The 26,684-nt window shown below is 37.9% G+C and overlaps 1 protein-coding gene across 3 annotated transcripts in view; it reads right to left on the reverse strand.

The window, feature by feature from the left end:
• LOC131041733 (uncharacterized) overlaps positions 1-26,684 on the reverse strand; it is a 166,270-nt gene that overhangs the window by 34,967 nt on the left and 104,619 nt on the right. For all 3 annotated transcript variants that reach the window (XM_059210823.1, XM_059210822.1, XM_057974924.2), the window contains exons 6-7: positions 16,286-16,394; positions 6,462-6,569 (exon numbers count right to left, since the gene is read on the reverse strand). In XM_059210823.1, coding sequence (XP_059066806.1) covers positions 6,462-6,569; positions 16,286-16,394 — 217 coding nt within the window. The remainder of the gene's footprint in view (positions 1-6,461; positions 6,570-16,285; positions 16,395-26,684) is intronic.

The raw sequence follows: 26,684 nt of genomic DNA on the forward strand, positions 1-26,684 counted from the left end.
CCTTGGTCCCTGGCTGAGGGACAGGAGCGATTTTGCTTCCACAGGCTAAAATATCAAGATTTTAGGACCTCAGTCACTTCACAAGGCAAAATTAAGCTATTTCCGATGCCTGGGATCAATTATCAAAATTTCCAAAATTTGGTCAAAATCACCTGGACAAAAATTCACAATTCCATCATTAACACTTAGGCAAAATTTCGGACTTGCATTCAAAATTCCGACTGAACCTAGACAGACTTACTTGACCCCTTGACAATTCATCCTATTTCAAAATTGCATCCTGCGGGAGGAAGCTCAACAATCTCTCAAAATTGGACTGGATTCTGGCTTAAAATCATCAAAACGGAAACCTTAAGGCTTAACCCTAATCCAGACGACTCACTCACCTACTCAAAACCCTAAAAGCAGAGAGAGAAACAGGCAAAACCGAGCAAAAAAAGAGGGGGTCCCCATTTTAATGGGGCGATGTGTGAAATGGTCACAACACAACCCCATCCCGCCAAATAGTTTATGCATAGTACACCACTCCCATTTCACTGCATGCTGCTTCCTAGCACCCTTTCCATCTGACCATAGGAACTCCCTAATCTGTTTTTGGATATGATTGAATTGGTAGTTTCTAAATAGCCAAGCAGAGGAGAAATAGATATTATATGATGCCAATATCTTTTGACAGACCTGAAATCTTCCAGCCAATGACAAAAAGTTCCTGTTCCATTTAGAGAGCTTCTTATCTATCTTATTCCTTACCCATTCCCACATTTCTTTTAAATTTGGAAGGACAGAGAAAGGGATACCTAGGTACTTTACAATCTGGGTAGGGCCCAGCCAATTGAGAGAGAGTTTTGAAAGCCAGTCCGGGGGGTTGTCATCCCAACCAAGGAGGTTGGATTTGTGCATAGCTATCTTACTGCCAGAAGCTAGGCAAAATAGATCTATATTTTTCAGCAGAGCAGCAAGATTTTCTTCCTTGAGTTTAATTAAAATTGCAGTATCGTCAGCAAATTGGACATTGCAGATTTCCTTTTTGTTAGGTAAGGATGTGCCCCTAATAGGAGGAGTGATAGAGGAGTCTTTAAGTAAGTAGAACATTGCATCAACAGCTAGAACAAATAGGGCTGGAGCTAAATGACATCCTTGCTTGATAGATCTAGTTAGTGTAAAATTGGAAGACCTTATCCCATTTACTTCAACAAAGGCATTGGCATCACATAATAGTGTTTTGACCAGTTTACAAAATCCAAGGGGGAATCCTAATGATTGAAGCATCTAAATGATATACTCCCATTCTATTCTATCATAAGCTTTCTCGAAGTCTATGAGTAACATAGCTCCATTTTGCCCTGATTCCTTTGCCCAATGGAGTGATTCCCAACAGGTGATTAGGTTTTCCAGTATATACCGTCCTTTGACAAACTCTGTTTGAGTAGCCCTGATAATCTTAGGTAAGATTTTCTCCAATCTGCATGCAGTCAACTTCGCTAAGATTTTATATGACAAATTCAACAATGTAATAGGCCTCCAGTTTTTAATTAGGGTTTTGTCACCCTCTTTAGGAATAAGCTTGATCAGACCTTGGTTAATGTTTGTTCCCAGGGATCTCATGTGAATAGCCTCAATATATAGAGAGTGAAGATCATCAACAACCCATTCAATATTTTCTTTGTAGATTTCTATCGGAAACCCATCAGGGCCAGGGGATTTGTCATTATTGAGGGCCAATATAGCTTTCCTGATTTCTTCTTTAGAAATAGTCATTTCAAGCATCTTACTATCTTCCTCATCAAGAAGTTTGGGGACCAAAGACATGACTATCTTTCTAGCATTATCTTGTTCCTCCCTAACTGGTTCCGCAGAGAACAAATCCTTGTAGAACTGAGCAAAGCACTCTAAAATTTCAGTTGGCTCAGAGAGGTTCTTATTCTGTTCCCACATGGTGTCTATTTTCTCTCTTGCTTGTTTCATTTTAAGGATCTGGAAGAAGAATTTAGAACCTCGATCCCCAGTATCTAACCAGTTTAACTTAGCCCTAGTTCTCCATCCTTTGATTTTCTGATTTTGCAATCTTCTAAGATCATTCTTGGCCTTAACTAGCTGATTGGTGAGTGATACGTTCTCAGGATCCCCTTGAAGATCAAGCTCAACCACTTGGAGGACACTATGCAATTGTATCTCAGAGGCTCTGGCATCCTTAGCCTTCTTTTTACCCACAACCTGGCAAAGTGAGGTCTAGGTTTTAACATTTTGGTTCCATCTATCAATGTTGGACAAATGGCTATTGCCATATTTATTAAACATTTTGACAAGACACAGTGCGCATTTCAGGTCATCATCCTTTAGAAGACTAGTGTTCATTCTAAAGTTCGAACTAGGGTTTGGTGGGGCCACTCTACTATCAGTTATCTTTAACCCAATCATAATAGGATGATGATCTGATAGTGTGTATGGTATGACAGCATATTGAACACCCTCCTCATTTTTAACAATTTCGAAGAAGTTTTTGTTGAAATAAAATCTATCTAGTCTCCAGTAGACTCTCTTATTATACTATTGTTGGTTACACCAGGTGTACCATATTGACTTATGCTCTCCCTTCTTTCCTGCTAACGGATCAATCAGTCTCATCTTGTTAACCATCCTTTCCCACCGTATTCTCTCAGCACCTTTCCATTCCACCTTGTTTCCTCCTTGTTTATATTGTGCATTAATTACCATGTTGAAGTCTCCTCCCAAGAGCCAGGGGATGTCTTCCAACTTTGCAAGCCATTCCCACATCACCCCTCTTTCTCGGTAGTCATTAGATGCATAGATTGAACAGATGCCAAAGGTAGAATTGTCATTATGTATGATAGCCCATAGTGCCCTTTCACAAGGGGATTGTCCCCATTTAGCAACTTTATTCGCCCATTTAGGGTTTAATAGGATTGTAGCTCCACCCTTTCCTTTAGGGTGATTGGTGTAGAAGGGAGTGGCCTCCCTCCAGATGGATTTTAGACCAACTTCTAGGGTAAATCCCACTGATTTTAGCTCTTGGAGCATAAGGCAATCAATGTCTTTGTGCATATTTAAAAAAAAAATTACCACATATTTCCTGTCAGGGGCCTCTAGTCCCCTGATGTTCCATGAGATGGTTTTCAGCATTAGGAGGTTAATTCAGGAGCGTCCACCAGGGATTTAAACCCCTCGAAGCACTTAGGCCATTCCTCAGGTTTAGAAAGGTGACTAGCATCAAAGGCCACTGTTGAGAGTGGTCTACCTCTTTTCTTCCTAAGTTCAGAGAGCTGCTCAGGTCCCAATGAGTCTTTCCTAATAGTAGTCTCTTTAGTGGCTTTAGGAGATCTTTTCCTCCTTTTTTTTTCAGTTTTATTACCAGCAATGTCTTCTCCCCCATTAATAGTTCCAAAATCAAAAGCTCTAAGATCAAGGGAAAATGAATTATCCCCATCATTATTGGTAGTCATAATTTCATCAGACTTCAACCCAGGTCCAGTACCATGATCATTCTCTAGAGGTTGGTTGGAAGGGGGAATGGTAAGCCCTATCTCCCCATCAGTGTTATCAGATGTCTTCTCAGGAGGTTTGGTGGGGTGTGGTGTTGTCTCACCCCCATCCTCAATCTCCAAGGGAGTATTTGCTATTTGAGGAATGCTCATCTCCCCAGTAGGGTCATATTTACCCCTACATTCAGACCCTTGAGGGGAATGACTAACAACATCAGTAGCATTGGTGGTAACATGAGCACCACCATCCTCCCCTTCGCTCAACTCTTGGAGGAAGGGCATGGTACAAGATTCAATCTCCTTTTTTTGGTTACTTAATGATAGTTCAAGTTGTTTTCTGTGTTCTGCAGCCATTTTCAATTTTTCCAGGACAATTTGCTATGCATTTTGAGTTCTGGGTCCACCTTTATTAGTGGAGACTTTAACTACATCAGCTTCCAGTGGCTTAGACTCACTGGTAGCCAAATTAGCTTCTTTCAAGGCCAACTGATACTTGAGTAAGGATTCGGCAATCGAGGGAGGAGCACTGGAAGGATTAGGGCAATCTTGTGGTCGACAGGGTGCGGGGGTAGGTTCAGATGGGGGTAGTGATTCAATAGAGATAGGATGAGTATTAATGGATGGGTCGAGAGATGAAGGGGCAGAGTGTAATGGGTGAGGAGTAGGGGCATTCTGCTTAGGGTTCGAGGGGTCTTCCGAGGCCGGGTGTAGGTGGTTTCGAACAGAGGTTCTCTTGGAAGAGGTACCATTTTTCCCTCCCATCAGAGGGCAATTTTTAAGGAAGTGCCCACTTCTTCTGCATTTATGACATGCATTAATTCCCCCCAAATACTCTAAGGGACATGAAAATAACTAGTTTTCAATACATATATCTATTCCAGAGGGGAAAGTTGAGCCAGGGTTGAAAGCAATGAGTACCCTCACATCCATATGGGGTAATAATGCAGCAGAAGAATCAATTTTAATTACTTTGCCTAGAGGTTCGGTAATTTTTGCGATACAGTTCCATAAGAATGGGGGGACATTTTTTATAACTACCCATTTAGGGTTAGAGAGTGCCATGACTTCCTCATTACATGCAAGAGGGGTCTAGGGAATGACCCTAAAACAAGCGTTTCCTATATTCCAAAATTGTTTATCGATAACCTTCCTCTGCATTTCTTTATCATTAAAAAAAATAAGGAATAACCCTTTTTGCAACATTCTACAGAATGAAAAATGAATTCCAAATTTTATACACCAAGTATCTTGAAACCATCTATTCAAATATTGTCTGGATGGGATCCTATCTACATTAAGGGCTGCTAAAAATATCGCAGAATCCCTAAGCCTAGAAATTTCCTTAGAAATGCAATCAGTCATGGAAGAATTAGGTTTAATGACAACTCTTGAAGCCGAGGCAACCTCACCTTCTTCGCGGGCTTGGCTTGCTGCTGCATCATGAGCGGTCTCTGGTTCGAATCTCGCCTTGTTTGGGAATGTCATGCAGATCCCTTGAACAGCTTGGCGAAATGTCTTTTTCCCACCGTTGGTGTTTTGGTGGGTATTAATTCCAGCCCCATCGGTGTTCTTCTCCATTAATGGAGGCACGAGCAGGAGTAAATGCGGGGGCTTCCCACTAGGTCTGGGAGCCCCCGGATCGAGAGTCGACCTGCCGCCAAGGACTGTTCGTATTCGTCCTTGGTTGCAGAACTCCACCCCTTCGAAAGATCAAAATATTTTGTAATGATTTGACATATAGACATATGATATAACATTGAATTATCAAATATCTTTTCAATTCGTAAAATGAAATGTAGATTTTTGATACTTAGATGTTGAGTTATGATTTGACAAATAGATTATTGATATAACATTGAATGTTATAAAATGTATTTTAAATTATGTTATATAGATTATTTTTAGTATCAAGTATCAAATACATTTTAAATTTTGTATTGTCATTCAACTTACATGTATGTATATACATAAACATACATACATATATATGTATATATGTATATATGTATACATACTATATATACATACATACATATATATGTATATATGTATACATGTATACATACATACATACATGTGTGTGTGTGTGTGTGAGAGAGAGAGAGAGAGAGAGAGAGAGAGAGAGAGAGAGAGAGAGAGAGAGAGAGAACAACCTATGAACCCAAACCTGTTTTTGCACGAGAACTGTCAACTTAGCCATCAAATTAGCAATTGTACACTCATGAAAAAGTTAGATCACTAAGGATGAAAACTGGTCACCATGGGGAGGATTATTAACATTGTTCCACGGCCGTTGGGGACGGGGAGATGGGGGGACAAAGGGGACGGGCTTCGGGGACAAAGGGGACGGGTTTTGGGGACAAGAGGACTTGGGCCTGTGGGGGGGAAATGTGTTTCCGTGGAACACTGAATATTAATAGCATCACTGGAAAACCAATAAGTTCATGTGATGAGAAATACTTCTTTATGTTTCCTGTTAACTGGTTTTGTAGGAACCCCATGTGGATTCTCCTTCTGTTGTGTATTGTGGTGCCAACAGCCATCTGGATCTCTATGGTTCTTGCACTTGAGTTTTACTTAATATATGCCTTCTTTTTACCCTCGTAAAAAAAAGTTCATGTGATCAGCAATATTGAAGATCCTAATCTAGTGTATTGATAAAGTGGGAATATTAGAAGGTTACCAAGACACTCTGTATCAAGCAGTTAATTAAATAAACTATATTGCTTCTATTCATTCAATAAATTTGAAACAAAACATCTTTTAGCATTAAGGACTTGATGTGAAATCAGACTTAACAGACAAGAAGACATATGAATGAGATGCAGGGAACCAAGAAACATAAAATAGCAAACTAAAGTTGCCAAGCATTGCAAAACACAGGATACATTAAAGACTCAAATGAAAATTTACAAAATTTAACAATACCAGCCTATGAAAAAGAATCTTAGAATAACATACATCCATTATCGTGATTTCTGAGTCTGGTAGGAGCAATCGACCAATAGAAGCAGAAGTTGCCTTCAGAATCAAACGTGATGCCAAGTCATCCCTCTCGAGGGTTTCAAGCTGCACGAATAACTCCACCTTCAGATAAATATGAAGAAAATAGTACAACCAAAAACTTGCACTGAAACAATCCCCATTATACCATTCAAAACTGCCTACCCTCAACTAGGATGTAGATATGAAAAGTTCTAAACTCATCTAAAAATTAAGGGTTTGATACTCATAATCAAGATTTATGCTCAAAAAGCTATTGCTGTCAACCATTCCCTTGCAAAAACAACTCAAAATAAATTACATATACTCTACTAATGACAGATAAGAAATAAAAATTGGAAAATAGTATTTATCCTCAATGCCAAACCAAGAACCCATGAACAAAAATATTCACTATTTATGAAAGTTTCAATCTCATGAATGCACAAGGCCTGCATACTCACCTAAAGGCAAACGAAATTTTGGTATCATAATGAATAGCTGAAATTAGATTTTTAAAAACATCCAACTTCTTTCATCCCCACAATTTTACAAATGGGAGGGTTTTACAATGAGTTTTAAATGACATTATCTTGTATTATATTTGTAATGAATCATGAATGACTAATTGCATTGTACTACCAAGTCCCTGCTCTCAAGAAATCTTTGAAGCATAAATTCTTATAGAGAAGGGTGGTATAGATTATTTATCAGTCCTTAATTGGTTCCTGGGGTTGCCCCTGCACTTTTCATTTAATAAAAGGGAGCCAAAATGTCATACTAACTAGGGCACTAGTGTAAGAAGAGTTATTGCCTGATCATTTTGTGGTAAGTTGTGGTTATTGGCCAAGTGAGGTGATTGGCAAGTAGCTACCTTTGATCATGAAAAATTAAAAATGGCCACCTAGCTTTCACCACACTCTTTACAATACTAAAAGTATTATTTTCTATGGGTGGTGGAAAAAAACATATGTCAACCATGTTAATTTTAGCAATCAGACTGAAAGTAAAGACAGAAAGCACAAATGCAACACATAACACACTGATACCTTGGGAAAACCTCCCTCTTGGAGGTGAACAACCCAGCAAGAAATGTCTCAGATCTGATTAGAATAAACACAGTAGCAGATTACAATCTTTACCCTCCTTTAGGGCACACATCAACTAGAGTGAAACTTATTTGAAGATAGAAGACTGAATGTATATGCAGGTCGCTGTTACAGTAAGCTAATCTGAGACTGAATTCGACAGTCCTAAGATACTTCGCCCAGTCAGACAAGTTTGGCAGCCCAGGATAGTGTTCGCTCAGTCTTAGAATGACCTCGCCAGCAGTAACATAGGTTTGCTCCACCTCAGGCAAATTTGCTGATGCAGAGACAAGTATTTGCTGCTCTAGGAAGATTCGCAAGTGCAGAGATCAGTCGCATATGGGAGTGATAATTCGCTTGCGATTGATTGCTTGTGATCTTCAAATCACCTTTCATATATAGGAGATGACACATACAATAACCCTTGATCGACCTTGTGTATTTTGGCGCCAAGATACGATATAATTTCAAATGCTTTACAAGTTATATGAATAGGTCTTGACCCATATCATTATTACAAGTTACATATAACAGCCAGTTATACAAGTTACACCCATCGCCCAAATAGGGTTATATGCCAAAATGCTAAGGCCGATAGGCCACTTATCATTTTATGTACTAGGTTCACATAGTGACTACCACCATGGCTACTTCCAGAGGGTGGGGCACATAAGTGTCCATTGTTATCTCAACATGACGTTCACCATAGCTGCTCCCAGAGGATGAACAAGCTCATCATGGAATTTCATCCATGACATCCACCACACCTACTCGCAAAGGGCGGATCCACCATGCCTACTCGCGGAGAGTGGAAGAGGGCTTTCACCTCAAACTTCTCCCAAAGAAGAGTGCATTACCACCATGCCTACTCGCAAAGGGTGGAAGATACATCTCAATGTATAACTGATGCTGAGACTCCCTCTCAGCTAGAGCTTCATTCTCCACAACTCCAAGCTTATCTCCAAAGTATGCAAACTTCACTCGAGCAAGAGGCTTGGTGAGAACATCTACTATTTGCTCATCAATGTTGTACTTCAGCTGAACAACATTCCTTTGCACCATATCCCTGATATAGTGATACTGGATTTCCACAAGCTTTGTTATGTCATGAAATACTGGATTGGCAGAAAGCTTCACATAGCTCTGGTTATCACTATGGATAACTATAGGCTCCCAAGATTGTCCAAACAATCCTGCAAGGAGATTTCAAAGCCACATTGCTTCTCTAGCTGCCACACATGCTGCAATGTATTCTACTTCTGCAGTACTCAATGCCACTGAAGATTGTTTCCTGTTACATGAGGAAATCATAGTGGATCCCAAGCTGAAGCAAACTCCAGAAGTGCTCTTACAATCAGTGACACTTCTTGCCCAATCAGAATCATAATAACCTTCCAAGTTTAGTACTGTGTTGGAAGAGTACTTCAATCCATATCCAACTGTGCCGCGCAAGTATCTCAAGATATGCTTGGCTGCAACTAGATGAATCTGTCTAGATTCACACATAAACTGGCAGAGAGCACTCACTGCATAGCAAATGTCAGGTCTAGTGTTAACTAGATACATCAAGGATCCAATCAACTGCCGATACTCAGTAGGATCCACAAGATCTGAACTAGCTGTAGATTCACTCAACTTCTTCAAGTTAGATTCCATAGGAGTAGATAGAGATTTACAATCTAACATTCCAAATCTCTTCAAAATATCAATGGTATATTTTCCTTGACTTAGAATAATCTCATTAGGTCTTTGCCATACTTCTAACCCTAGAAAGAAATGCATGAGACCTAGATCTTTCATTTCAAATTCTGAAGTCAGTTTTTTCTTACATCTAAGAATGAGATGATCTTCTCCAGTCAGAAATAAATCATCAACACATAAAACTAAAATTAACATCTGACCATTGAATACCTTGAAGTAAAGATTTGGATCAGCATCATTCTTACAAAAACCTAAGCTTACCAAGTACTTGTCAATTCTTTCATACAAAGGGGAGCTTGCTTAAGGCCATAAAATGCTTTCTTCAATCTGCATACATGAGACTCTCTCTCATGGATCACGAAGCCATCAAGTTGCTCTATGTAAACCTCTTCTTCAATAACTCCATTGAGAAAAGTTGTCTTTACATCCATCTGATGTAACTTCCATCCCTTAGCTGCGGCAATAACAATGATAGTCCTAATAGAAGTATATCGAGCCACAGGGGCAAAGGTTTCCTCATAATCTATGCCTTCCTTTTGAGAAAAGCCACGAGCCACAAACCTATCTTTGTATTTCTCAATACTTCCATCAGTAACATGTTTAATTTTAAACAACCAATTGGAAGATACAACTGACTTACCTTTGGGTCTAGGCACAATATCCCAAACATCATTCTTGATGATAGACTGATATTCTCCATCCATAGCATTCTTCCATGCTTGTTGGTTCATGGCCTCTTCAATGCTGGAAGGTCAAGTCTCAATGATGTTGCACATCAATGCAACATAGTTGGAGAACTTCTGAGGTCTCCTACTTTCTCTGAATGTGCCACTTGGAGCTGCAAACTTTTCTGCCTCTTGTATAGTGTTTCTTGCCCAAAGGGGTCTCTTCTTGCTCACAGTAATATCTCTAGGCCCATCAGTAGGATCCATAGGCTCAACTGGATCATCATGCACTTCAGGTTCTGTAGACTCCCTCTGAATCTCAGTATCATGATCAATATCCAAGTTTGAGGATTATCATGAACTTCATTGTCAATCTCCATACTTGAACATTTGGACTTTTTGAATGCAATGTCTTCTTTAAAAGTAACATCTCTACTAACCTCAATATACTTTTGACCTGGAATGTAGATTCTAAATGCTTTGGAGGTTTCGTTGTAGCCCACAAGAATTCCTCTCTTTCCAGAAGGTTCCAACTTGCTTCTCTTCTCTTTGGGTACATGAGTATATACTGGACTCCCAAAGATCCTCAAGTGGCTGATGTCAGGTTTGATCCCTGAAAAATGCTTCTTCTAGAGTCATATCCTTCCATGCATGGTGAGGGCATCTATTCTGAATGTATACTGTTGTTCTAGATGCTTCGCCCTAAAGAAAAGTTTGCAAGTCCTGATCATGAATCATAGCTTTCGCAGCCTCAGCTATAGATATGTTCTTTCTTTCTGCAACCCCATTTTGCTGAGGGTTGTAGGGAACACAAAACTGAAGAATTGAAGGACGGATGATGTAAAAAAATTTAGTCTAACACGGATTTGGAACCTGAAATTTGTTGTGTCCCTCGATTTGTCTGCAAATGTGCCCTAATCGCGTTGCGCAAATATGGTTGTCGTTGTGCGTCGTGTGAATATGGCTCTCGTCGGAAAAAAAAAAAGAAATCACAAACTTTTTAGGGTTTTCTAGCCCTTAAAACTTTTTTTTTGTTTTTCCCACCAATTTTCTAGGCAATTTTCAACGGGTTTTAGCGATTTTTAAGGGAAACTCGCTGCAATTTTTTGCGAAACTCGTTGCCGATTTTATCAGTGAGTCACTTGTGCTGGGATGACATGTGAGTACTCGCGATTTTCTGGCTGAATCGCTGAATTTTTCAAGCTTAATCCCATGAAGGTGTGTTGCTTGGTATGTCAAGGTTGTATGAGAGTATTGCAGAGAAGTGGTCCCATGCATTTCTTGAATTTTGTTGCTGCTCTTGCAAAAAATAAAATAGCAAGCTTTAAAAAAAATTCAATTTTGGCTTAGCATTTTTTTAAAAATCTTCCTCTACATCTACTTGAAGTCTGCAACCAAAACATTTTCTCCAATTTTTCTACTTGACATGCTATTTCTACTTGTAACCCAACTAGATTGTTTTTATGGACTGTCAAAAGAGTAAAAATTGGACCAGCTGACCTAGAAATATCCCCTCATCGCTCAGGAAACGTCCCCTATTTTTGGGACAGGCAGGAAAAAACGTCCCCGCATCCCTGTACCATCCCCGTTACGGGGATGAGGATACCAAGGCCAAGAGCGTGTCCCCATGGAACATAGAAATAAAATATTTAAAAATTTGAATGCCCTAATTTTCCTCCAAACTCTATAAATTGGAGTTTGGGCTCCCATTTCTTCATTCAGTGTTACAAATATATTGTTGGAAAGAGAATTTGGGTTCTTCAACATATTGTTAAGGACGAAAACCCTCTTCAATCTTGCTGGTTTCAGTGGTGAGAGACCCACCCAAGCTGGTCCAGTAATTCTTCATAGGAAATACAGGATTTTTGGAACTTGCGACATCCACCTATTCTCACTACAAAGTTGAACAAACTACTTGACCTACTTACTAAACAATACATGACCTACTCTCATTATATACATGTGGAGTTTGCATGAGCATGAAGATTTTTAGTGTATTTTGAAGAGTAAGTTTTGGGTTTTCAGTTTAGATGAGTTGGCTGAGATTTGTGGAGGTTTTAAGCTTTTTGGTGAGTTTCCAGCCCTCGCCGTACACCTCAATCTTGACTAGCTGATCCCCATTTTAGTTTGCCCAATTGGAAGGAACCACAAACTAGTTTTGGGTATTTCACCAAAAGATTTTGGAGTGCAAGACAATCAGGTTGAGCACTTAATGCATCGGTTTTCACCAAAAAATGATTTTATGGAGTGAATCACCCCTATGACAGAACGTACAAGTGCATTTAGGAAGAACATGGGGTCTTTTTCAGTGTTGGCTCTATACAAAAAGGCTGCAATCTTTCCCTTTTAGAGGCATCTAAGGTATTAGGAAGGAGAATTCAAATTTCCTTGCAGATAGGGGTCCTAAAAGTGAAGCTAGGAATTATTTTGCTAGATGCTCCTATGCATATTGGCATCCAGCTAGCTACATAAGTCATAACTAGAGGCTTTCTGAGTTATTTCAGTCCAAATAAAGTGATTTCTGTGTGTCTAAAGAGCTGTCATACAGTTCTGAGCAGTTTGGAGAAGTTCTTATGTGTTTGGAGATGCTTCTTAGGCTTATTGCTGCCATTTTGGAGGTCTATTTCCTATCAAGTGAGGCCAATAATGATCATTGATGACGACTACTCATAACAGAGACCTGCAATAAATTAGTTAACTTCTTATTAAAGTAATTATGTAATGTTTCTATAATGGTCATTTGGTTAGTTAGTTTAGGATATTTCCTTTTCATAGTTTGTTCTTATTTAAAATGTTTCTTCTTGGTCTTTCATTTATGTTTTAGAAACTTTGCTTGTACTTGCTTATTTAAGGAGCCTTCGTATCCTTTGTTAATACAACATCAAATTATCATTTCACGGTATCGGAGTGGGTCTAAGTCTAACCCCCTCATGGGAGGGCCTAGGAGCACGAGGGTGTCTTTTTGGAGTCTTTTATTGAAGAAAAATCACAGAAAGTGTTTGTGAATTTTGCAGGGTGTTGCAGAATTTTTTGTCTATATTTTAGAAGACTTCTTTGTGTGCGAGGTCGTGGGCACCTATTGTTTTTCACATTTTTTTTCTGCAACATGATTCTCTCTCTACAATCTGCGCTGATTTATCTCTTCAACATCATGCTGCGGGTTTTGGTTTCATTTCGCGAAGTGTTTGGAGGCCACGTGAAGTTTATTTCTGCATGTCCATGGCAGTGCAACTTCCTCCTGTGTTTTCCGTGACGCCTTTATGCCGGTTCGCACAGCGTGTCTATTTTTTTCCGCGTTGCAGACGAGTTTGGTAGACATTTTTTCTGCGTGATGGTTTATTACCTGCGTTTTTGTGGGTTTTGTGGGTTTTCTTCTAATCTCATCCATGTAAAGGAATTTTTGGTGCGTGAGGGTTTGTTGCTACTTGCGATTTTCATGTTGTTTGTCACCGGTGTGGAATTTTTCTTGGGCCCTATATAAGCTTACCACAATGATGAAGGTATTTTTTTCCACGTGAGGATCTCACTATTCCGCAATGGTTGCTTCATTGTTTCCGTCTGAGGGTTTGAGTTGTTGTGGGCTAGAGTTGTTCTCGTGCAAAGTTTAGTTTTTTTACCGCACAAAGATGTTTTGTGGTTTTTGTTCTTGATTTGAGGTGTGACGAATTGTGCATGCCACGATGGGTTGTTTTTCACACAAAGTGTTTTTTTGTTTTACCACACGATGAAGTTTGGCCGTTTTTTGTTTGTGGGTGATCTCAGCATCACATCAAGAGTTTGATGATTTTTTCCACAAAAATCATGGTTTCTTGCAGTTTGTTTTGGGTCACACCTAGAGTTGCTAGGGCAAAAAGTGCTCATCTACAAAACATTTTGACAGTTTTTTGACAAAATCATGGTTGTTGCTGTTTTTCAGACGCAATGGAGGGTTTGACAATTTTTCCACAAAATCGTGATTTCAGTTTTTTGCCAATTTGTTTTTTCAAAAATCGATGCTTCTTGAGAAGTTGATCTCTGAGGGATAGCTTTGTTACCCAACAACAAATTGGAAGGATTGTAGTTCAAAGGATTATGGTAAACTTGGTCATATCCAGAAGTTTTGCAAAAGCAGGGAGGGTCTCATTAGGCTCATGTCGCAGAGCGTTCTGAGGAGAAGGGAGCAGCCTTTTTTGCATTCATGGCCAAATGACCTATAGATTATGTCAAGTCTTCTATATGGTAGTTAGTAGAATGACCATTCAGGGAGGATATTAAAGTAATTATGTAATGTTTCTATTATGATCATTTGGTTAGTTAGTTAAGGATATTTCCTTTTTGTAGTTTGTTCTTATTTAGAATGTTTCTTTTCAGTCTTCCATTTTTGTTTTAGAAACTTTGCTTGTAATTGCTTATTTAAGGAGCCTTCATCTCCTTTGCTAATACAACATCAAATTATCATTTCACTTCTTTAGCTATCTTTTCTGAGATATTTTATTGGTTAAATGTTTGTTATGCCTTTGTAATGTCACTCTATATTGTAATGCCAAGTTTGGGCATTCTTCAATGCTATTTCCTAGACTATGTCATGTGCTCTTGAATGAAAATAACATATGAACAGAACTTATCAACAAGTTATATAAATTTGGCATTGGCAAGTTAACATTTTTGGCAAACCATTTCAAAACAAAAAGTTCAAGGGGTGTATGTGATAGCTAGAAGAAGTTCAAGGAATAGAAGCAGAAATTGCAAAAAATAGAAAACAATCATAAAAATTAAAAATCACTAGCTTTGCCAATTTTTCCCTTTCAAATCACATTTTTGAACAAAATCGCGTCAATCTATGAATTTCAAAGTGTTAAAATTTTTTTTAAAACAGGGAAAAAATAACTAGGTCAACGTGGCTAGGGTTTCAAAAAATTTCATGGGTCCCATTTCAGGAAAATGACAATGGCAATGAGGTTTACAAAGTGTTGCTGGAATTATTTGAGGGGAAAACTTGCAGCCTCTTTTCTCCACCATTGTAATCCACCCAGGAATCCCATCTTTCTCCATTCTTCAGATTTTTCTCGAAAGGGTGACACAAAATATTGGAATTGCTCTGAAAATTTGAACTTTGAGAAAACGTTATTGACATCAATCCCCACATGATCCTCATCGGGATGGCCCATGCAGCAAAACCCATGTTTGACAAGGCTCACACAAAGAGGTGTTGACCTTGTTAGCCATGCCCATCCTTTTTTTTACTTAAATTTTTTTAATTTTGTTTCTAATCTTTTTTTAATTTGGTTTCAAAGTATGATATAATTATTATATTATTGCATTATATTTTTTCTTTGTTTTTTGAAAGGCAAATAGCAGCTTATGGGGCTGCACTCGTTTATATTAATATAGATATTATAATTATATTATTAAAATATAATAATAATAAATTATAATGTCTTTTATTTTAAATCCAATTTTTTCCCATTTAAAGCTAGATTTTTTCAAAAAATCTAATACTTTTGATTTGCAGACTTTTACCCCAAACAATCTTTTCTGCTTTAGTTTAAAGCATCCCGTTAATAAAAAGCAGAGGCAGCATCATCCCTTAGCTTCCTACACCAACCAGTTGGAAACATTACTGCTACCATCCTAATTGAGTAGTCTGTACACCAGGGATCTCTGTAAGAATTTATCAAATGCAGATTTCCTGATAAAATCAATTGTCTTCTGAAATTAGACATTGGCAGTGCAATTTCCTGTGTTATTTGTCAACCCTGAGGGAAACTAAAAGAATTATGTTATTAATTTCTGATTTAAATTTGTGATTTTGTGGTTGGTGAAGAGAATATATTACACCTATTTTTTCATTTTAAGATTTTACACCTATTGTTTTGGGATTTGACACCTATTTTCTTTTTCATATAATCAATAAAATGAATGCAACTATTCCAATACCACATTACTAGTGAATTTTGATTTCACACATTTCAAGTTGTAGTTTATCGGGGCATTGAGACAAGGTATTTGGTCTCCATACATCATCCTCTTGATTACGTTTATCCACAACACATATATATGGTAAACGTCATTTGCATTTGACAGATTAGTGTCTCTATTACTGTCCACTAAGCCAGGATATTCATATTGTTTGAGGAGAAATACAGTGAAATTCAATATTATAGCCTAAATGTGCTTACAACTTTAACATACCTTTGCTTCTCAACCAAAACCTAAATACTGCATTTTCCTAGTCTCTTTTTAAGACATATTCTAAACCAGATTTGTTTATGATAAAAAAAAACATTCTTTTGTGCCAACTAATTTTATCCTCGGTGTTATATAATAATTTTTATAAGGCACCAAAGAACCATTCAAAAAAAACGTGTACCTGGTTCACCACAAAATCTATAGAATCTGCAATAAAGGGTTCTTGTGGTTCTTTTGGAAGCCCTGTCAAAATATGTCGCTTTAGTATAAAGCACGGAGTCCAATGTATCCTGCAATAAATAGCCCAATCCAAATGAATCAATTAATATGTTTAGTAAATTAAAAAAATACAAGTTTTGCAAATCAATTCAGGAAAAAATGCATCCTTCCATAACTCATATGGATCTTTCATGTTTTGTTTAGTTCAAATGCCATACGGATTTAATTAGAAATTATGGAAACCTTACAAATGACCAGAGGCAAATAGAACAAATTAACATGTTCCAATAATCCAAAATCAAACATACCATACAAACAATCTTTTCATTTTATCATATTGTAAATAGAAGCCAAATGAATAAGAATTATTTCAAATGTACATGCTATGATTGTGTAGGAGGATAGAATTATCAACTATAGGATGCATAAATTAATAATTTAATAACATATATCACAAACTTAGAGATATGTATTTTAAACTTTAAAGGGACACAACTGGTTTCATTATATATAGACAGGTAGTAGTAAGTCCTAACCAGTCTTCCACCGGCGTTGGGGACGGGGGGATGGATTTCCGGGATGGGGGGACCAAGGGCCTAAGTTTGGGGACAGCGGGGGGACGGCGGCAGGGGGGTGGTGTGGTGGTAGTGCTGATATAGTTATACATATACATATAGTACTTGAAAAAATAGTTTTGAAAAGATGTATGACAGTATAATAGTATAAGAATTACATTTCAAATGAAACTATAGGAAATTTGAAATACTAAATCTAAATACCAAGATTTCTTCAATGCTAATTGCTAAATAAAATTTGACAAATGAAATTGTCAAATCACTTTTCTCACTCCTTCAATCAATCTTCTACAAGTTTTTCCTCCTCTTCAGCTTGCTGGAAAAAAAATGTCTTTCAAAATGAGAGTGAAATCAAAAACTAAAATGGTTTTGTGTTGTTTTGGGGTAAGGCGTGGGGCCCACCTCAAATTAGGGTTACCCCCAAAAATGTCACTTTTTTTTTAAATTTTAATTTTAATTTTTGCATTTGACGTGGGGCCTAGACATCTCCCTACCCCTCGAGAAACACCTCCGCGTCTCCCAAGGAGACTTGGGGATGCCCCCACGTCTCCACGTCTCCTTGGGAGACACAGAGACGTTTCCCCATCTCCGACGGAGCTCCGATGGCGGTGGCGGTGGCGGTGGCGGGACGGCAAGAGACGTCACGTCCCCGTCCTCGTCTCCGAGATGCGGCCCAAAAGGGGGGGAAATGCATCCTCGTGGAACACTAGTCCTAAAACGTTACACTAATTGATTCTCTTATCATTTTAATACTAAAAAAGGTTACATTAAGCCCAATCTTAGATTTATAGTAGTCTAAGGAGCAAAGATAGATTTGTGGCCAACTGAGAGGATGATCGCCATGAAAAATGTTTTCTTTTTGAAATCTTCTAAAATGGAAGTGGTTTATTTGATGGTAGAGCAAAGAACCTTATTTTAATATCTGGGGCATACTCCCATTTTGGATTCACCTCAACAAAACATTGAACTAAACAGGTCATCGCAGCTGAAAAGCAAGACCCAAAAGAAATGACATATATAACAATTCTACCTTTCACAAAAATTATGAACAACACAAAGAGGAGGAGGTTTCCTTCCACGCATTTAGTTTGCATGATTAACAATTGGACAATTGTCATCTTGTTTTAGTTCTGATGTCAGTTATTATGGCAATTAGCTGTTAAAGGCAGCAATTGGACAGTTGCTGCTAATAATCACCAATTTCACATAGCCTATAAATTGTTGCCTAACATTGAAGCAGATTGCATCCTCTTTCTTGTGCCTGCATAATTACATGGTATTTGGAAATTAGAACATATATGTTTGAATGGTAGTCCAGAGAAATATGCCATTACCTAGAGATGGATGGGATGTGGGAACAGTTTACACTATACAAGCAAGGAGAGTGCAAAGTAAGAGCATCAGCAATCCCATCATCAATAGGTATTTCTTTAAATTCACCATTATCCTGCCCTTAAGAATCCAACTGGCTATTTTAGAGCTCCAACCAGCTTCATCCTATGCAACCATCACCTATAATCATAAGCTATGGTACCAGTACACTCAAATAAACCCCCAAATCTGGGTCTAGTTGATTCTTGATTGCATTCATAGCTTGGTCCACAATGGATGTAGGTAGTTGTAGGCTCTGGGAAGCAGATTTGGTCAAGTATGTGCATGAATGTACCTGGGTGAAAGTGGGTTCCAAATCCCATATCTAGAGCGAACCCTCTGGAAACCAGTCTTTTTTAACTTTTTGTCATCACATTTCATTTAAATAATAAATAAAAGTTATAAAACCATCATTATGTTTTCTAAATATGGAATTAAATTTATAGAAGAAGCAGTTGAAGGACTGTTGGCTCTGCAGGGCCAACATCAGCTTCTTTCTTTTCCTTAATTGTTATAAAAAAATTTAAATTATGTATTAAAATTTAGTTCTATGGTTTTAGCTTTAGGTTTTACATTAAAAACATTAATTAAACTTTATAATTTCATAAACTATCCTTAATTAGACTAATTTAAAATTTATTTAACTTTAATATTTTTAAATTTATTAACTTTTAAGCTATGTTTCTCAAGGATGCATCCTTTGCCAAATATGACCATATACCCTATAGGAGACGTTTCAGGGATGTGGGGACGGATAGGAAACATACCCACCCCATCCCATATTTTGCAAAAAAGTCAGAAACGTCCCTGGTATGCATTTTTAGGAGACACCTGGGTACATTAGTGAATGGCCATCCTCGAGCCAGCTAGGGGATGTCCAAATATCCCCCAACTAGCCTAATGAAAGCAAGTGTCCCTTAATGATATTCTAATTACTTTTTTTAGAACTTACAAACTTTCAATGCCTATTTAGTTGATGACATGCCCCTCTAGGATTTAAAAAAAATTATGAAAATGATGTTCACCATTAAGGTCATGATCAAAAAATCTACAAAATACATCTCCCCTATTGTAGATCTCTGTATCTTCACAATTGAAGTCACAGTCAAGGAATATCTTATTTCACACATTAGACAAACTATTTAGTATGCAAGGAATATCACAGTCAAGGTTGGCATGACATAATCATTATATTTCTGAATACAAGATAAGTCATAGTAGGCAGAAAATGCCACTTTCATACTACAAAAAGTATCAATCATGCCCTCTATGGACAACTCGTAGAATAATCCCATCTCTTTGTATCTCAACTAAGGTCAAACCAGAACATAACCCAGTTATCTTTTTAACTAACCATTCCTCTTTATCAATGAGTTTGACAAAAGAAATGCAATCTTGAAGGCTTAAGGAAAACTTCAATAATAAATCACAGTTCCTTGAAATGTCCTAGCATCTTTTGAGAGGCATCAGACATTTAATGGAAAAATAAAGAGCTTTAGGAACCAATATTCAAAGGTAAAGGCTAAATACCATGAGGAGAGTGTCAAAAATGTGCCTAATTAACTTTAGTGTTGAATGGGATTTGATTCAACCTTCAGTCTCAGACAATATCAAGCTGGAATGAATCATCAGATCAATTCTATCTGATGGCAGTAAAAGATTTCAGTGAGTACTCTGTTGCATAATTATGGCACTCTCCAGTTCAGTTACATAGCCCCCAAATCAGAGTGTTAAGTATCTCAAATGAGTTGAAATGGACCAACTCTCTCGGCTCTAGAGGCAAAGAAATCCCTCATCAGCAATTCAGAGCCCTCATTTTGATTAGTCAAGTCTTCTGTCTTTCACTGAGCTTTTGAAAGGTTTTATTAAGTCTAGTTAGCTTGACATGGAATCTTGCCAAAAATGGGTCTACAATTCATAAACCGAGTGGGAAACTCCCAAACATCTCATCACTTAGAGATTTCATTGTGTTTACTCGAAAACACCCTCACACAACCAAATGTTAATATAAACAGTTATCAGTCCACATAACAGTCATATGTTTGCATCCATATATCATCACCAAGCATGAAAAAAATAAAAGCAGTATCAATAAAAAATGAGACAATGACTGTGTTATTGTTGATTTGTAGCTAGGTTGGATCCCTTCTATGGCCGACCTAGTATATAAAATGCTGAGTGGCCTGTCGGCCTTAGCATTTTGACATATCACTTTATTGTGTAAACCCTATTTGGGTCCTGCCCTATTTGGGCAATGGGTGTAACTTGTATAACTGACTGGTATATGTAACTTGTAATTAAGTGAGACTCATATTGAGTCCTACCCCAAATGAAACTTGTAATAAGCAACAATCGATGTAACTTGTGAATGGGCCTTGACCCATATTTGAAATGTAACTTGGCTCCAAAATATACAAGGCCAACCAAGGGTGATTAAGGACATAATCACCTATATAAGCAATGTAATCTGGGCGATAAAACACACAACTCAAGCATTCATTCATTCAGCGATCTACTTCTGATTAGCAGCGAATTTCTCCTAAGTATCAGCGGTGAATTACTTCAGTTAGATCAGCAAACTATCACTTGGGCGAATCATCCAAGAACAGCAATTTCTTGGTTCAAGGCTGAGTGAATCATCCTCCAAGGTTGCAGAACTTGTCAAAGGGTTGGCATACTATCTTAAAGGTGCCGGATAGACACTCAGTGACAGCGAACTGCACTTTAAGGATATTCTGATCAGATTGTCTCAGATAAGTTGTGCCCTAATTGATCTATGTCTTGAGAAGACAAAGTTGTAATTTGCTTCTATGTTTATTCTAATCTGATCTGAGATTGCTTGCTGGGTTTTTCACCTCCAAGAGGGAGGTTTTTCCAGGGTATCTTGGTGTTCTTGTGTGTGTATTTATTTATTTGAGTCATGCTAATTCTGATCACTAAAATCAACATGGTATCAAAGCTTGGTTCGTAATAGTTGTGATCAGATTCATCAATTACAGTCATTTTTCAGTCTAACCTACTGCTCAAGTTCAGGTCAACATGGCTTCTTATATTAGGGCTGAAGATAGGTTGGAAGGTTCCACCAATTACACTTCATGGAATGTCAGAATAATGATGGCCTTAAATGACCTTGTTGAATACGTCGGAAAGATTGTTGTTGAACCTCAAGACGAAAAGGAGAAGGAAGAATGGAAGGAGGACTACCAAGCACAAAGGATGATTATTGATTCCATCAAAGATCACATTGTGTCATCCATCTCCAAGAAGAAGACTACGAGAGAGATGTTCAACACATTGGAGAAGATGTACGAAGTCAACAACACTAGCTACATACTTGCCTTAAGGAATCATCTCTCTCACATCAGATTGGAGAAAGGAGAACCTGTAGCTGCTTACTTCATGAGGATCCCTGAGCTAAGAGGGATCAGCTTTCTACCGTTGGGAAGAATGTTGAAGACAACAACTTAACTATGACGGCTCTAAATGGTCTTCCTTGTACATGGGAGCCCTTTATTCAAGGAATCAGCGCAAGAGTGGAGCTTCCTCAATTTAATTGATTGAGAGGAGATTGCATTCAAGAGGAATCTCACTTGGCTGCGAAAGGAAAAATTAGAAGTCCTCATGACAGTGATCATCATGTCCTCACAGCTAAGAAGGAAGGTGGCCATTGGAAGAAGAATAACTTCAAGAGAAATAGAGATTTCAGACCCTCTGCTCCTGATTCAAGGAAGAAACCAAAAGACTTATCTCACATCCGATGCTTCCGATGTAACAAGTTTGGTCACTTTGCAAAGGATTGTCAATCTCAACTTGAGAAAGGAGAAGCGAACCTAAATGAAGTCTCGAAACAGCAGAATACTGAAGACTTCCTCTTTGTCTCGGCCTTGTCAAGCAATGTTCAGTCAAACGGTAACACTTGGCTGATTGACAGTGGTGCATCTAGACACATCACAGGCTATCAGGAGCATCTCTTAGATTTAATGGAGAAGGAGTCCAACCTTCATGTGACTATTGGTAACAATGCTTGTTATTCAATAAGAGGTTTTGGCTCTACTTCCTTAAAATTAGATTCTAGTATTTCCCTTCATCTCAGTAATGTTTTGTTTGTACCTGGAATAAAAAGAGATCTAATCTCTATATCTGCTCTAGAAGATAAAGGTTATCAGGTTGTATTTTCTAAAGGAAGAGTTCTTGCATAGCCTAAGGAGTCCAACATCAAATCAGCTCGTGCCATCGGGATTAGATATGAAAGCCTATACAAGCTTTCAACTCACACTTTCAATTAAGGATATAGTCGATAGATTCTTAAAACTATGATAGGAGTAAATCAACTAGTTTTTTTGAATCACGTGAACTTATTACTTAGATAAGGATTAAGAGGGAGTTACATATTCCCCATAATCCTCAGTGAATGCATTGTTGTTGATTATATTTAGTAAAGCTTAAACATGTTGTTGTTTTCTAACCATTGATGTTGAAAACTAAATTACAAACAAATTGATATCTCTAGAGTTGGATTTGAGAAGTATGGCTAACCATTTGAATTCAAATCAGTTCTGAATTTATAATTGTTATATGATTATTGCAAGGATGTTCTTGATTATGATTATATGATAGAACTAACATGTGTTCCTTGTTTCTCATAAATATACTTTGGCCAAGAGGGAGTTTTCAGCTCCTATGATAACATTGTGTGTATCTTCCACCCTCTGTGGAGCGCAAGGTGGTACTTTCTTTGAGGTGTAATACCTCTTCCACCCTCTGCAGAGTGCAAAGTGACAGTTTATACTTCTTTGTAGAGAATTTTTGAGGTGTAAGACCTCTTTGACCCTCTACGGGCAATGCAAGGTGATCTATCCTCTGCGGGTGTGCATGATGGGTATCATGAAAGAGTCCATGATGTACTTAGGATCCACCCTCTGCGAGTAAGCATGGTGGTAATGCACTCTTCTCTGGGAGAAGTGTGAGGTGAAAGCCCTCTTCCACCCTTTGCGAGTAGGCATGGTGGTAATGCACTCTTCTTTGGGAGAAGTGTGAAGTGAAAACCCTCTTCCACCCTCTGCGAGTAGGCATGGTGGATCCACCCTCTGCGAGTAGCTATGGTGGATGTCATGGAAGAAATTCCATGATGTGTTTGTTCATCCTCTGGGAATATCTATGGTGAACATCATGTTTAGATGACATCATGTTTATTTGGTTTCCATCCATGGGAGTAGCCATGGTGGTTGTGTTCATTTGCATTTTTTTCATGGGAGTAGCCATGATGGTTGTCACTATGTGACTTGGTTATTCAAAAGGAATCCTCCCTAGCTAAGAGGGAGTGTTGATTTGTAGCTATGTAATGTCCCTACTATTTAGAGATCATTAACCTGCAAAACAGATGGTTAGAACACCACAAACATATAAATATATATGTGTAAGTAATCAAAAAATTACAACTTAACTTCAATGCTCAATTAACATAATCATAATTTTAATCTAATAAAAAGGATACGAATGCCATACGAAGGTATGTCCTTAGGTGGCTATGAGGCTCGCCTTCTTGGAACCCCTTGGTTCCAAGCCCTCTAGGAAATCGAAGATGAATTCGAATCCTGTCTTGGGTGTAACCTCTTACACCCAAGCCCTCCAAGGAAGACCCTTGCCTTTCCTTGCCTTGGATGATGCCTTCATCATCCAAGTCCTTAAGAGGGATCGGCCTAACCTTTGAGTCCTGTCTTGAGTATAACCTCTTATACCCAAGCCAGCCAAGGAAGACCCTTGCCTTTCCTTGTCCTGGATAATGCCTTCATTATCCAAGTCCTCAAAGGGGATTGACTCGATCCTTCCCTTCTTGGTTGGGTTTGAATCAACGAAGCCTTGTATTTGAATAACATTTTTAGTTCATAAATATTCCTTTATGTTAACATGAACTCCTAATGCATTATTTAATTAACTTATATATGTATATCAACATGACATTTTCATCCTTCACATTTGCAATATGTTTCTTAAAATACCTTGTATTCCTAAATCCCTTTTGATATGCAACTTATGTATATGACATATACAAGATTACTTTTCCCTATGTTATAACTAGTGAATGTTATACCTTACAATGTGTATAAGTTTCCACTAAACAATTATGAACATGACCTATTAATGGTCTTACCCATTACCCCTTGTTTATTAATTAATACTAATTAACATTAATGGACCTTTACCCTTAATCCTAACTATTAATATTAGTAATAAAGGAAACCCTATGTATTAGTATTAGTAATATAGGGTAGGGTCCTTACCTTGCTGTCCGCTGACCCTCCTCTTTATTTTCCTGCAGTCCGCTGACCTTCCTCTTATTTCCCTGCAGTCCGCTGACCTTCCTCCTATTTCCCCGTAGTCTCCTGCCTTTCTTTTCCTCCCCCGTAGCTTGATTGCTGCCTTCCTTAATACCCGTGAGGGGTTGTGCCCCTCCACGGGCCCCCTTCCGCATGAAGGGGTGCGGAGGTAACCGCAGCCTTAGGCTGTGGTTACCTACGCACCACTTCGTGCGGGGTCACCCACCCTGTTTAGGATTGCTTTATTTTTTATTAAGTATTAAATGTTAATATATAAATTGCAATTTGTTTCCTTTTTAATATATTAAGTGTTAATTATATTTCATACAATATTTCCTTCCTTTTTAATATACTAAATTATTAATTACATTTCTTTTTAAATATATATATATAAAATATTATGTATAATTTCCTTTTTTAAATATATCCAAAATATATTCGAAAATATATTTAAATACCTTTCCATTGAAATATTAGTTATTTAAACAACATTCCCTTTATTAAAATAAATTAAATATATTTCCTTTGGATTATTTATGTTAATTTATTCCTTTACAATATCCTCATCCCCGCAAGTGATTTTACATCTTGCGATACCGTAGGGTTATCACAAGCTAGGTCGGATCCCTTCTAGGGCCGACGTAGTACATTAAATGCTGAGTGGCCTATCGGCCTTAGCATTTTGACATATCACTTTATTGTGTAAACCCTGTTTGGGTCCGGCCCTATTTGGGCGATGGGTGTAACTTGTATAACTGACTGGTATATGTAACTTGTAATTAAGTGAGACTCATATTGAGTCCTACCCCAAATGAAACTTGTAATAAGCAACAATTGATGTAACTTGTGAATGGGCCTTGACCCATATTTGAAATGTAACTTAGCTCCAAAATATAAAAGGCCGACCAAGGGTGATTAAGGACATAATCACCTATATAAGCAATGTAATCTGGGCAATCAAACACACAACACAAGCATTCATTCATTCAGCGATCTACTTTTGATTAGCAGCGAATTTCTCCTAAGTATCAGCGGTGAACTACTTCAGTTAGATCAGCGTCCTATCACTTGGGCGAATCATCCAAGAACAGCGATCTCTTGGTTCAAGGCTGAGCGAATCATTCTCCAAGGTTGCAGAACTTGTCAAAGGGTTGGCATATTATCCTAGAGGTGCCGAATAGACACTCAGTGACAGCAAACTGCACTTCAAGGATATTCTGATCAGATTGTCTCAGATAAGTTGTGCCCTAGTTGATCTATGTCTTGAGAAGACAAAGTTGTAATTTGCTTCTGTGTTTATTCTAATCTGATCTGAGATTGCTTGCTGGGTTTTTCACCTCCAAGAGGGGAGGTTTTCCCAGGGTATCTTGGTGTTCTTGTGTATGTGTATTTATTTATTTCTGAGTCATGTTAATTCTGATCACTAAAATCAACAATTATAGCTTGGAAAAATCCTAAACAGTGTAAAAACTCCAGCAAGAGGGGTATACACTCCTCATCTCCATTATGCAACAGTCAAGTACGGTTAAGTGCAATGAAGAATGGACTGAATTTTGAACTCAACCTACAAAGTTCCTCAACAAGTAACAAAGGCTTGTACAAACTTCAATTAGTTGTTCTATCCCGAAGACCTTGCTCCAATGTGAAAATGGCATGCAAATAACTTTCTCCAACAGGTAAACATAAATCATCATTACGAAGCTGCACCAAATGTTCCATTTCAAAATAATATTATTCCAACAGTATATGTTACCATATAAGAATTTTTCCCAAGACCTGTAGAAAATAGTGGACCAAATATCATGTCAACATCATGAACTTTAAATATTTTCTTGCCTAGACAAGTTAGCTACGAACCAATATAGGAGAAAGATGAGAATTTGAACTATATATCTATAATGTTAATACAAAGAATCCCTATGGCATTATGCGCAATCATGGCCTAGTGATTTCTATGAAACAACAACCACCCCAACCACCATGTCTCATAAACTCAAATTGTATGTACTATGTAGGGTCCTTATGCTATCCATCACTAGCGACTACTAATAAATTAATAGTCAGTTACCACTGCAATGATTTTACTCTTAATTGGTGT

The sequence above is a fragment of the Cryptomeria japonica genome, chromosome 8, assembly GCF_030272615.1.
Source record: "Cryptomeria japonica chromosome 8, Sugi_1.0, whole genome shotgun sequence".
Lineage (NCBI taxonomy): Eukaryota > Viridiplantae > Streptophyta > Pinopsida > Cupressales > Cupressaceae > Cryptomeria > Cryptomeria japonica.